The sequence below is a fragment of the Salmo salar genome, chromosome 21 (assembly GCF_965601325.2).
Source record: "Salmo salar chromosome 21, fSalSal1, whole genome shotgun sequence".
In the NCBI taxonomy this organism is placed as follows: Eukaryota; Metazoa; Chordata; class Actinopteri; order Salmoniformes; family Salmonidae; genus Salmo; species Salmo salar.
Window position 1 is genome coordinate 17,023,379 of NC_138311.1, and position 14,080 is coordinate 17,037,458.

At 42.1% G+C, this 14,080-nt stretch overlaps 1 protein-coding gene across 4 annotated transcripts in view; it reads right to left on the reverse strand.

The window, feature by feature from the left end:
- Window positions 1-662: 662 nt before the first annotated feature.
- lrp2a (low density lipoprotein receptor-related protein 2a) overlaps window positions 663-14,080 on the reverse strand; it is a 65,945-nt gene continuing 52,527 nt past the window's right edge. For all 4 annotated transcript variants that reach the window (XM_014164082.3, XM_014164078.3, XM_014164081.3 and 1 more), the window contains 21 exons: window positions 13,108-13,224; window positions 12,575-12,691; window positions 12,187-12,324; window positions 9,977-10,099; window positions 9,272-9,400; window positions 8,982-9,113; window positions 7,129-7,260; window positions 6,755-6,898; window positions 6,337-6,502; window positions 6,116-6,244; window positions 5,557-5,777; window positions 5,148-5,327; window positions 4,938-5,057; window positions 4,691-4,781; window positions 4,486-4,553; window positions 3,742-3,859; window positions 3,497-3,623; window positions 2,525-2,638; window positions 2,306-2,422; window positions 2,148-2,219; window positions 663-1,961 (listed from right to left, as the gene is read on the reverse strand). In XM_014164082.3, coding sequence (XP_014019557.1) covers window positions 1,791-1,961; window positions 2,148-2,219; window positions 2,306-2,422; window positions 2,525-2,638; window positions 3,497-3,623; window positions 3,742-3,859; window positions 4,486-4,553; window positions 4,691-4,781; window positions 4,938-5,057; window positions 5,148-5,327; window positions 5,557-5,777; window positions 6,116-6,244; window positions 6,337-6,502; window positions 6,755-6,898; window positions 7,129-7,260; window positions 8,982-9,113; window positions 9,272-9,400; window positions 9,977-10,099; window positions 12,187-12,324; window positions 12,575-12,691; window positions 13,108-13,224 — 2,726 coding nt within the window. In that variant the 3' untranslated portion in view covers window positions 663-1,790. The remainder of the gene's footprint in view (window positions 1,962-2,147; window positions 2,220-2,305; window positions 2,423-2,524; window positions 2,639-3,496; window positions 3,624-3,741; window positions 3,860-4,485; window positions 4,554-4,690; window positions 4,782-4,937; window positions 5,058-5,147; window positions 5,328-5,556; window positions 5,778-6,115; window positions 6,245-6,336; window positions 6,503-6,754; window positions 6,899-7,128; window positions 7,261-8,981; window positions 9,114-9,271; window positions 9,401-9,976; window positions 10,100-12,186; window positions 12,325-12,574; window positions 12,692-13,107; window positions 13,225-14,080) is intronic.

Sequence of the window (14,080 nt, forward strand, 5' to 3'; positions counted from 1 at the left end):
GGTGCTTTGCTGGTGACACTGTCTGTGATTTATTTAGAATTCAAGGCACACATAACCAGCATGGCTACCACAGCATTCTGCAGTGATACGCCATCCCATCTGGTTTGGGCTTAGTGGGACTATTATTTGTTTTTTAACAGGACAATGACCCAACACACCTGCAGTGCTGCATCAGATGACCTGGCCTCCACAATCCCCCGACCTCAACCAAATTGAGATGGCTTGGGATGAGTCGAACCGCAGAGTGAAGGAAAAGCAGCCAACAAGTGCTCAGCATATGTGGGAACTCCTTCAAGACTGTTGGAAAAGCATTCCAGGTGAAGCTGGTTGAGGGAATGCCAAGAGTGTGCAAAGCTGTCATCAAGGCAAAGGGTGGCTATTTGAAGAATCTCAAATTTAAAATATATTTTGATTTGTTTTGGTTACTACATGATTCCATGTGTTATTTCATGGTTTTGATGTCTTCACTATTATTCTACAATGTAGAAAATAGTAAAAATAAAGACAGCCTTGAATGAGTAAGTGTTCTAAAACTTTTGACCGGTAGTGTATGTAGTGAATAATTCATGAATATTGAAATGAAATGTTCCTGAGGTGCCAAGAAAATATACTACTGTGTTAATCTCAATGTAGTTTAAAGTAAGAAAAACAGACTGTTGAGATTGTTTAAAAAAAAACAACATTTATTCATTTTACGTCTCAGCAGCATAAATTTTGTCTCCCACTATGCTAGCTAGAAAACCATTTGAGCATATTTAGAATGATCATTGATACAGTCTTTATTTGTCATTTTCATCACAATACAAAACAATCAAGAGCACAGGATGTATAACCCATGTTTAGAAAATGACAGTCAGATTCCTAATTTCTTCAAATTCTGTATCTCCAGATGCTCTTGGACTTTACCAGCTCCAGAGTCACTAGAGATGTCCAAAATTATACATCTTCACACATTAAAATCATTGGCATATTCAAGTATTGTTCCAAATTAATATTAAAAAGAGGCCATCATTATTCATAAAAAAGTCTTACCTAAATATGATAGTTTTGATTTATATATGCCAAAAAAAGTCAGGGAATTGTTTTTAGAAGTTTGAACGTAAGTACCATGTAAGTATGCTTAGCATACCATTCTTTGAGATATTCAGAATTTGTAGTTTTCTTTTTACAGCATCTATAGATTTAGAATAGCTAAGGTAATTGGATCAGTTTGTATTTGTTTTGCTCTGTTTTTTTGTAGTTTTTTTTTAAGCCCTGAAATGAGGTATATAAACATGCAAGATAAAATGCATACATCTTCAGTTTGGTTCAGTGGCAAAAATAGTTAGTTATCCTTTCAAAACATTGTCCTAATGCGATATATCTACTGTACATTCACAATGCACTTCACCTGTTATGTGTTACTTTGTTTATGAAGCACTATCGATAAGTTCATCTACTTCCAACAGCCAGAGAATATTATCGACAAAAATCTTACTCTTCAAATTTACAAATGTACAACATATTTATAACATTTCTATCAGCAGCTTCAGTGCAAAGATATACATATATTACATCACAATAAAAAAAAAAATCAGGAAAAAAGAATTGGCATCAGAAATATCCGAAGGCATAGTCACGACAGACCTCTTTTCTGTATGCTAAAGAAACGTTTGTCTAATTTCTTTTCTCAAAAACAATCTTCGTTTTTTGGGGGGTTTTTTCTCTCTTTTTTTTACACAGGCTGCATATAAAAATAGATTCTGTGCAAAGGAGAGTGTGTCTTTGATTCCCATCTGTGAGAAACGGGATTACACATCGCTGTCCTCTTTAACAAGGTTCGCTGTGTCTCGGAAAGTGTCCTCAGTTGGTGAGTAGGTGCTGGGACGATCCCTCTTAAAGGGTTTGGCGGTTGGGGCAAAGGGAGAGGGGTCGGTGGAGGAACTCTCCTCATTGCTTCCTACTGCTTTTTCATTCTGCATCTGAAAAACAACAAAGGGATGACTAGCAGAAAACAGGCCAACACAACCCCAAGGCCTCTTAACCAAGTAGCAATAAGAAGCAAACCTCAAACAGTTACAAGGAATAGGAACATATGCTCTGCATGTTTGCCATTTTCTCCTGTAGAACAGGAATAGGAGCTGCTTGGGTGGCAGTATTGGCCTTACCTCTGAGTAGGTAGGGTTTTCAAAAGTTGTGCTTGGCTTAAATTTCCTTTTGAAGAAGCTCCACCTGGACTCCTGTCAATGTAGGACACAATTGCTGTAAATTACAATATAATCCCTTACATTTAACTAATGATACAAGTACAGGATGGGAGAGTCACCTGAACAGGCTTGGCTCTGGCTGTGGAACTGTCCACGGTGCACACAATCTGATCTGTATGGTACGCCGGGTTCGCAAAGTTCTTCTCTATCTGCTCACCGCTAACAGTAACAGTCACCTGTTTGGAGTAAAACAGTGCAGAACAATTAGTATTGCTTTAACAATGATGTCAATCCAACCCGCCCTAGGAATGTTCATGCAACAGTGTTGCCTTGCGTACCTGTGTGGCGTGGATGACAGCAGGATCACTAGACGATCCAGCCGCTGCAGTGGCATACAGGGGGTTCTCAAATGTGATTGGCTGCCTCCCCGCTTCCACGGCAAAGTTTTCATCCTGAAAGAGAGACAGTGTTATTCATCATGTCCCTCAAAGATGATACAAACAGCATTGCTATCTATCACCGACATGTATTTCAGGAGTTTAGTATGAATGCAATGCCCTGCAATTTGTGATTTACTTTATTAACTACAGAAACCTGGCTGTTGACTGTCCATTAGTGTTGTTAATAACAGACAATAATTAAAAGCATGAGATGGAGCACCCCCAGAGAACATTATTTAGTGTGGAGGTGCTGACTAACGGAGAATAAACTGGAAGCTAGAAAAATAAAGAGAGTCGCACGCTTTATATATACAGTATATATCCCTACTCTTCTACATTTGCACACACTGTACATCGATTTTATTATGTTATTGACTGTACGTTTGTTTATGTGTAACTCTGTGTTGTTGTTAGTGTCGCACTGCTTTACTTTATCTTGGCCAGGTCACAGTTGTAAATGAGAACTTGTTCTCAACTGGCCTACCTGGTTTAAATAAAGGTGAAATAAAATAAAAATGTAAATAAACTCCCAGTAATTTATTGGGGAATTTTTAGCTCTCGGGTAAAATACCAACGTTTCGGCATCACTGTGCCTCCTTTAGGGTAGTATACACATACATATATACTGTATATACACACACATATCACAGAGAGAGAGAGAGAGAGAGAGAGAGAGACAGAGAGAGAGTTTGACTCTCTTAATTTATTTTCATAGCTTAAAATAATGCACAAGGGAAAAATGTACAGAGGTCCAAAAGGCCAAAGTCAATCGGGGTCTCCCAGGCCTAACACCGGATTAAAATGCTGACAGTACAGTCTGAAGGTGCAGTGACACCACTAAGTGCTAAATCAACACAATCCAGTGCCTACCAACTGCATGGCCCTGTCAATGAATGAAACCCCGATGGGTGGAGGTCCCAGATCCATGGTGACATTGTCACCCGAACGAAACGTCACCCCGTTCCCAGTGTCACCCGATTTCACCAGACTGCTCAGGCTGGAAAAGAGAGTTTACAATTTCCAGGGTAACAATTCTCATATGAAGCTCTGGTTTTAAAACGACACAACAGAGGCACGCACAGATGGGTGAGATCAGGTCAAAGGTGAGATCCTACCTGGGTAGTTTGGGCATGGATGGGATTAAGGAGCCAGTTCGTTTGTAGTTGAGGAAAACCCCGACAGCCAACGCTCCGGTGATGAGGATGATAATCACTGCTAACAGTACGGCAACAGCTGAAGACAGAGATATCAGCAGCAGTGTTTATTCCAGAACATTTCTACTCTTCATTTGTAAGTGTCCAGAAAAACATGTACGTATCAGTAGTCGGAAACTAAAACAATTTCTCAGTTATTTCTGGTAAATTACATGCAGATTACTTATTACTTGACTGACATTCTCCCAATTGAAGTTAAACGGTTATAGAGTCACTTTACAGGAGAGAAAAACACCTTTAGTGTTCACTGAGTCCAAATCAATCTCAAGGTCACAATCTAATATGACCTTGATTTAACTAGGCAAGTGAGTTAAGAACAAATTCTTGTTTTCAATGACGGCCGAGGAACAGTGGGTTAACTGACTTGTTCAGGGGCAGAACGACAGATTTTTACCTTGTCAGCTCGGGGATTCGATCTTGCAACCTTTCGGTTACTAGTCGGACCACTAGGCTACCTGCTGCCCCAGTTGTGAGGCAACGGTTTCCAGACAAATTATGTAATTTGTCTCTGACCAACGTTGTATAACCATTCTATTGTGAACCATTGATCAGTGGAAACTTTGTATGAAGACTGGCATATTGGACTGACTTGTTTGGGGAGAAATCATATAGATATTCTACTTCTTATCTCATATTATAATATACCTGTTCCTGCAGGGGCACCCCTGGACTTTCCCATCTCACAGTAACTCCCTGCATAGCCATACGGACACCTGCACAATAAAAGACAAATAAAAAACAATGTTTCTTCCTGCTGGAACGAAACACTCCTATGGCTTGTGGCTGTGGTGTTACATGTTATAATAATATGACAACGAATCTACTTCCTGACACCAGCTGCTGAACTCACTTGCACTTGGGCAGGCCCCCTTCGTCAGTGTAGCAGGTCCCTCCGTTCATGCATCTGCATGCAAGGGGCATTAAGACTGGAGCCTCAATGGCTGCAGGAGTGAAAGCCACGCACAAAGTCACCACAACGTCACCACAATGTCACCACAACAACATCAAAGCAGCCATGCCTGCATGGAGTATGATTCCAATGGTAAATGATGGTGCAGCCAACATGGCAGGGAGGTGATGTGATTTAATGACCATACCTGCGTCACATTCGTTGGGGTTGAAGCCGACCAGGGAGGAGCCTTGTGGGCAGGTGCAGGTGTAGCCTCCAGGCCGCAGCAGACACAGGTGACTGCACATGTTCTTACAGGGGTTGGGTACTGATAGAGGGAAGAGACCAGTGACTACCTTACACTCACCAGACAGGAGAAAACTACAGAGTGTATGTTTTAGACTTGACAAACTCTAACCTGAACGGTTGTGTCTGTGCTCCTGGTAGATGCGGACTTGAGTCAGCCAGGGGTTGATGGTCAGCACCTTCACTTTGTCCCCCTTCCCAAACTTATCCGTCTTCCAGACTTCACCCCGCTCCTTGGTTGTCCAGTACACATGGCCCTCAAAGACATCCAGGCTGTAGGGATTACCAATATCTGAAGCAGAAAAGGACCATACTCAATTAGCCATAGTTTCATAAGACCCAGTCTATTGAAGTCCCATTGAGGTCAGAATACCTCTTTTACAAGAGAGACTTTGTCCTGGACATGTGGTCTGATTTAATCAGTAACTATTAAGGGGGTAAATAATAATAATGTAGTTATTACAAATTCTATAACGTCAGCATGTTAGCAACATCTAAGAAAGGTCTCAGTGGGTTCGGACCTCCAGACATGATGATCTTCCTCTCGGTTCCGTCCGGCTTCATGGACTCTATGATGTTCTCCTTGGAGTCACACCAGTAGATCCTGTCTCCATTCAGGTAGTCCAGAGCCAGTCCAGTGGGCCAGCCCAGGTCCTCGTCCAACAGAACCTGCCTGTGCTGTCCGTCCATCCAAGCAGACTCAATCCTGGGTCTCCTGCCCCAGTCTGTCCAGTACATGAGTCTAGGGAATGCACAGACACATAAAACAGTCTTTGTTAACTAATGTCTTTGACTACTTTGAAATCTATATACTGTCGATCACTCAACATTGCTGTTATAGCTGAGAGGATCCAGTGTATTAGCTTATGGTGAACACTGACATACAGACACACACACACACACACACACACACACACACACACACACACACACACACACACACACACACACACACACACACACACACACACCACACACACACACACACACACACACACACACACACACACACACACACACACACACACACACTTTCCTCTTTGGAACAAACAAAAAGCCTGTAGTTGATCACTTCCTTACCCAAGTGCTGGGTTGACAACAATAGCAGCTGGCTGGTCCAAGTCAGTATGGATCAACCACTTCCTGTAGCGACCATCTAACTTTGCCACTTCAATTCGATTGGTCCCTGCGTCGGTCCAGTAAATGTGACTGAGAAACAGAAGGAAGATGTTAGATTGTATTCAACCCAAAAGGTATTTTCAAAAAAACGAAAATAGTAAGCAATGAGTGAGGTGTTGTACCCTCCGATCCAGTCCACAGCGATGCCATCAGGGTTGGCAATGTATCTCAGGTTCAGATCCAACTCCTTCACTGGGTTATTGCCGTTGTCATTGAAAGTGGTCATGTAGGCCCGCTTGATAGAGCCAAACTGAGAGCCTCGGCCCAGGACCGTCCAGTACACAATACCTAAAAGCACAACAGGTTCATATTCATAAGTACACATCATAGCAAAATGTTTGCAATGGAAAAGGAAAACAGGTGTTTCTCATTTAACTAGTTCAGGTAGTCCCTCTCCGTTTTGACCCATTTGCTTCTGTTTGGTTCCTAATGAAGTGGAGTAAAAATGAAAACCTCCCCAGTCACTGTATCACTCCCATAGTGCTCTTCACATAAGCCAAAGAGAACTGCCTAGTTAACTAGTTGAGCTGAAGGTCTTACTGAGTCCGATGCCCTCTGGATCCCACAGGTAGTCCAGAGCCTGGATGTGCTCCATGTTGTCCACGTAGTCTGAATACTGCTCTGAGGACAGGTTGAAGCAACGAATCCGCACATTGTCGGGCAGAAGCAGCACTGGTGGGTATCCTGAAATGGAGAAAGGAGAATATTGAAATATGGTAACTTCCATAACAATCAGGACTAACAGATCGGAGACAGAGGTTGCGTCCTAAATGGCACCATCTTCCCTGCTGTAGCAAACTGGCTCAAATGAAGATCCTACATCTGTATGGGCCCTGGTCAAAAGTAGTGCACTACAAAGGGAATAGGGTGCATTTAGGATGCAGACAAAATGACTTGTCCAGCTAAGCTCTTACCCTCAGCAGCACACTCCATGCCATGCTGCTCGCTGACTGAGCGGAAGCCCTGGGCACAGAAGCACTCGTAACTGCCCTTGGAGTTCTGACACTCCTGTGGACATGTCCCGTAGACCTCACACTCATTCACGTCTGATCACAAACAGAAAAAACAGGAAAAACACAGAGAAAAGACCAAAAGATTACTAATAGCGTAAGAAGAGGAAAGAATAGATCATCAAAGATTGTGATGTTGTTACAGAGTGGTGTTTTCTTCTACAGTCGTGGCCAAAAGTTTTGAGAATGACACAAATATTCATTTTCACAAAGTCTGCTGCCTCAGTTTGTATGATGGCAATTTGCATATACTCCAGAATGTTATGAAGAGTGATCAGATGATTTGCAATTAATTGCAAAGTCCCTCTTTGCCATGCAAATGACCTGAATCCCCAAAAACATTTCCACTGCATTTCAGCCCTGCCGCAAAAGGACCAGCTGATATCATGTCAGTGATTCTCTCGTTAACACAGGTGTGAGTGTTGATGAGGACAAGGCTGGAGATCACTCTGTCATGCTGATTGAGTTCGAATAACAGCCTGGAAGCTTCAAAAGGAGGATGGTGCTTGGAATCATTGTTCTTCCTCTGTCAAACATGGTTACCTGCAAGGAAACACGTGCCGTCATCATTGCTTGGCACAAAAAGGGCTTCACAGGCAAGGATATTGCTGCCAGTAAGATTGCACCTAAATCAACCATTTATCGCATCATCAAGAACTTCAAGGAGAGCGGTTCAATTGTTGTGAAGAAGGCTTCAGGGCGTCCAAGAAAGTCCAGCAAGCGCCAGGACCGTCTCCTAATGTTGAGTCAGCTGCGGGATCGGGGCACCACCAGTATAGCGCTTGCTCAGGAATGGCAGCAGGCAGGTGTGAGTGCATCTGCATGCACAGTGAGGCGAAGACTTTTGGAGGATGGCCTGGTGTCAAGAAGGGCAGCAAAGAAGCCACTTCTCTCTAGGAAAAACATCGGGGACAGACTGATATTCTGCAAAAGGTACAGGGATTGGACTGCTGAGGACTGGGGTAAAGTCATTTTCTCTGATGAATCCCCTTTCCAATTGTTTGGGGCATCCGGAAAAAAGCTTGTCCGGAGAAGACAAGGTGAGCGCTACCATCAGTCCTGTGTCATACCAACAGTAAAGCATCCTGAGACCATTCATGTGTGGGGTTGCTTCTCAGCCAAGGGAGTGGGCTCACTCACAATTTTGCCTAAGAACACAGCCATGAATAAAGAATGGTACCAACACATCCTCCGAGAGCAACTTCTCCCAACCATCCAGGAACAGTTTGGTGACGAACAATGCCTTTTCCAGCATGATGGAACACCTTGCCATAAGGGAAAAGTGATAACTAAGTGGCTTGGGGAACAAAACAAATATTTTAGGTCCATGGCCAGGAAACTGCCCAGACCTTAAACCCAGTGAGAACTTGTGGTCAATCCTCAAGAGGCGGGTAGACAAACAAAAACCCACAAATTCTGACAAACTCCAAGCATTGATTATGCAAGAATGGGCTGCCATCAGTCAGGATGTGGCCCAGAAGTTAATTGACAGCATGCCAGGGTGGATTGCAGAGGTCTTGAAAAAGAAGGGTCAACACTGCAAATATTGACTCTTTGCATCAACTTCATGTAATTGTCAATAAAAGCCTTTGACACTTATGAAATGCTTGTAATTATACTTCAGTATTCCATAGTAACAACTGACAAAAATATCTAAAGACACTGAAGCAGCAAACTTTGTGGAAATTAATATTTGTGTCATTCTCAAAACTTTTGGCTACGACTGTACACTCAGGTGGTGCTGCTGCTTCCTGTACCTTCACAGGTGTTCCTGTCTATCTGGCTGGGTTTGTATCCAGGCTTGCAGGAGCAGAGGAAGCCTCCGTCTGTCAGATCTGTGCAGTTATGCTCACAGATGTTGTCACTGCAGGAGCGCCCACTGCCAACGTCTGGGCAGAGCATGTACACGTGTCACATTATGAGGGTCGACGTTTACTTTCACTTAAGTATTATACAAACAGCCGTATAGCTTAGCATAAGATAAAGGTTTGTGATGATTGAGATGTAGAGTGAAGACTGTGGTAAATGAGTTGGGTGGGTTACTCACTGCAGCCCAGCTCGTCAGAATGGTCTCCACAGTCATCATAGTCATCACAGGTATACTGCAGAGGGATGCACTGGCCATTACTGCATTTGTACTCATCTGCTGAACATGGCCCATGTGTGGGGGTCTGGCCTGTGACAAACACAACATGTCAAGATGTCAATCATCATGTTAAGATGTCAATCATTTTAGAGAGTAAAAGACATTGACATGAATTGGACAATCAATTTTGGTATTATTACATAATGATTTTTTATTTAACCTTTATTTAACTAGGCAAGTCAGTTAAGAACAAATTCTTATTTTACAATGACGGCCTACCCCGGCCAAACTCTCCCCTAACCCGGACGACGCCGGGCCAATTGTGCGCCGCCTAATGGAACTCCCGATCACGGACGGTTGTGATACAGCCCAGGATCGAACCAGGGTCTGTAGTGATGCCTCTAGCACTGAGATGCAGTGCGATAGACCGCTGCACCACTCGGGAGCCCTAAATGATGAGCTACATTTACTCCAAACTCCCACGGAGATGGGACAATATAGGCCGGTTTCCTGGACACAGATTAAGCCTAATTTTGGACTAAAAATCTTTTCAATGGAGATTCTTCATTGACTATGCTTTTTAGTCCAGGACTAGGCTTAATAATCAGTGTCTGGGAAACCTGCCCTACATGACACTACTGTAACTTGTGATTGGCGTGTACTTACAGTGCTCCTCTTTCTCGTCAGTGCCGTCCCCACAGTCGTCGACAGAGTTGCAGAGCTCATGGCTGTAGATGCACCGGTTGTTGTCACAGCGGAAACGGAACGGCGTGTCACACGGGATGTCCACTAGGGAGAGAAGACCAGGACATGAACTCAATGTCATTTCTCCCCGTCAAAGAATAAAGACCATCACATTCAACAATGTAACTATTTAAGGAACTGTGTAACAATTTAAGGAACAGTGTGACTCTTTAAGGAACAGTGTAACAATTTAAGGAACAGTGTGACTCTTTAAGAAACAGTGTGACTCTTTAAGGAACAGTGTAACAATTTAAGGAACAGTGTGACTCTTTAAGGAACAGTGTGACTCTTTAAGGAACAGTGTGACTCTTTAAGGAACAGTGTAACTATTTAACCCTGTTCTCAACCGACTGGTAGAGCATGTTTTGACAATGGATTTGGAAATAAAAATAATCTTTACTTGAACTTGATTGGTCAACTCTCCCAGCCCTCCTGCATTCATCTACAGATAGCTAGGTGGGACAACCACATACCACAGTCATAGTAAGTACATTTTTCCTCTATGAAGTAGCTATCAGCAAAGTCAGATTTAATAAGGGGGAAAAGTCAAATGAGAGTGTTAGTTAAGACAGGCAGCACTTAAAGTAGATGGCCTTAGCTAGCAAAAAGACTGTACTAGACCACAACAGATTAAGACAATAATTATACTTATCACTCCTGGAGATATCAGGAGTCCTCTAGCTATAGAATTAAGCAGGAATATTAAAATAAATAGTTAAAATGATTAGCAGGAATTTTGTCAAAAATATTTTGCTCAACCAGGCGGTTGATATGTCAGTAAAAAGTATGGTGGACTCAGAATAGGGTATACTTAAAAAAATATATATACTTATTATGGGGGAAAATATAATTTAATTGTTGACTACACACTATATATTAGGCAACATAAATTGGTTAAACTACATTACATGACCCATGGGGTCAATTAATCAATACTCAGACGTAAGGTCGCCTATAAAATAATACCTATAATAGTAATAAAAACTGCACTTTGTCATATATTAACTCAAAATGTAGTCCGAACATGTGGGAAACATGGTGGAAGAATCTGGATAATTTGAAATGTAAGAAAAACATTTTGACGGACATTGCAATACACACCACCTGAAAAAGCATTCATTACAATGAAATTGAATTCTCATGTTTGGGCATACACAATTACCAATTCACCAACCTATAAAAGCCATTGAACCAGACCTAACGTACATTTGGTAATATTGTTGAGATTAGTAAAAATGCTATGCAAATTGCCATTCTAATATGGCATTGCGGGTATGACGTTATTTTGACTTCTCAACCGCCTGGTAGAGCTCTGTAATTTCCAAAATAAACATAAAGTTTAAAAAAAGAACTATTGGAAGTTCTAATTTGAGTTGTTAGTAACAGGAATTTAAGGGTAAATAATTGTTTCAACAAGTTTTTCAAGAAGAGACAGTAATAGGGTTAAGGAACAGTGCAACCATTTACGGAACACTGTAACCATTTAAGGAACAGCGTAACAATTAAAGTAACAGGTTAACCATTTAAAGGAACAGTGTAACCATTTAAAGGAACAGTGTAACCATTTAAATGACAGTGTAACCATTTAAATGACAGTGTAACCATTTAAGGAACAGCGTAACAATTAAAGTAACAGGGTAACCATTTAAAGGACCGTGTAACCATTTAAATGACAGTGTAACCATTTAAATGACAGTGTAACCATTTAAAGGAACAGTGTAACCATTTAAATGACAGTGTAACCATTTAAATGACAGTGTAACCATTTAAAGGAACAGTGTAACCATTTAAATGACAGTGTAACCATTTAAATGACAGTGTAACCATTTAAAGGAACAGTGTAACCATTTAAATGACAGTGTAACCATTTAAAGGACCGTGTAACCATTTAAGGAACAGCGTAACAATTAAAGTAACAGGGTAACCATTTAAAGGAACAGTGTAACCATTTAAATGACAGTGTAACCATTTAAAGGAACAGTGTAACCATTTAAATGACAGTGTAACCATTTAAAGGAACAGTGTAACCATTTAAATGACAGTGTAACCATTTAAAGGAACAGTGTAACCATTTAAATGACAGTGTAACCATTTAAAGGACCGTGTAACCATTGAAGGTGCATTGGCCTTACAGCAGAGATGGAGCTCCTCATCTGAATTGTCTCCACAGTCGTTGTCTCCGTCACATTTCCAGTAGGGCTGCACACACACATGGTTCCTACACTCAAATAGGAACGGTGGGCAATAAGTGCCATTGGGATAACGGGTTGCTGCAAATGAAAGATAAATGGACCATTACAAATCAAATTCACCGTTGTAACTTTAATTTAGATAACTGTAGAGGGTGCTATAGTAACATAATGATTGTTCTGGACACAATGTGCCTTGTTCCTCTGAGGAGATAGGAGCCCAGTGAGTAAAACTGGTTGAAAAGAAGTCATTTCAACCAGTTTTGCTCACTGGGAGCGTTGTATTTGACATCAGCCCATAGACACATCTATTATAATATCTAACACTTACGACATGATATCTCATCAGTGTAGTCCATGCAGTCGGCGTTGCCGTCACATTTGAAGCGGTCGGCGATGCAGTGGCCACTGCCACACTGGAAGTAGCCCATGTGACAGGTCCGCAGCTCTGCAGCACAGCCATGCCAGCACAACTCATAATTAATAGGTATGAATGAACCCATTTGAATTCAAATTCACTTTTGGAATACAAATTCTATTTCAGTTGGCACTAATATCACTCCATACACTTCACTCATTTACAGTCATGCCAAGTACTGAGGTATCTCAGATTCTGACCCTGTGTTCATGACTACTATAAATAAACATCTAGAATGGACTTGAATTCACAATCTGACCAGTATAATCGGCAACAGAAGAAGGAATGTCATGTTTTCCACTAAGCTAAGTCAATTCATCCTGGTGGTCCTTTCTGTGTATCCCGTTCCTCAAAAAGGTGACGTTTTAGTGCCTCTTTGCTTAGCGCTGTATTCCCTCACACATGAATAAGCCAAGCCAGCGGCAAAACAAAGAGCCTCCACTCACCACAGTCCCTTTCATCCGAGTTGTCCTCGCAGTCGTTGTCATGGTCACAGACCCAGCGGTCGGGAATGCAGTGCAGATTATCGCAGCGAAACTCGCTCTCGGAGCACACACGCGGGCCTGGGGGGAACACAGAGAGGGGAACTAAAGAATTAGCACCGCACACGAGAATACTAAATTAGTCGTCATTGCCACAGTCCAAACAAACACCATGTAGACACAGCTGACAGAGGGTGGACCCAGTATTACTACATTATTCTGGGATTGTTTGCTGTTTTCCATACAAAACAGACACTGCTTGGATAAATACCATAGTTCTATTCCCTCAATTTGGGTTATTGCAATAGCTGTGACTCGTTTTGTACATTATCAAATGATCTCTAAGACCCCGACCAATCATGTCAGTCGTTTTCCTGTGGTGAGTTCATGATGGAATTCACTGGAGGTGTTCTCTCACTATGCAGAACCACTACAGTTACAAGGGGAGTGGCAGCAAAAAGCACCAGAGCAAATTTCATCATGCAACACAGTGATTGTCTGTGAGGCATTAGTTGTTCTTTGAAGCATAGATATTATCCTCATTAGCTGGCATGTTCTCAGACTTGTTTAAATTCTCCAGAGCCGAGGTGGCTGACTCCCTAACTCCCTCTGACATGCTGAGGACAAGCTGTTTCTCCAGCAGCTGATAAGCCCGCCCCACACAACACTGCTTCGAAGACAGGAGTGTTGTCTTTTGCAAGAGCACTTTGTTATCTTAACAGGTCCATTCTTTGCCATCAACACCCCTATTTCATCTGGGTGACTCACTGTGTCTGAGCTACAATGGAATACCCCCATTAGAATTGCTCAGAGACTCACCAAAACCATGACTATAAGTATCCAGTTGTTTGAGTTAGCCCATAACTGCTAAGCGGACACATAGGGCCAGTTGCACCAGTTGGACTTTAAAAGGTTGGGCTTAAAAGGATGAGATAGA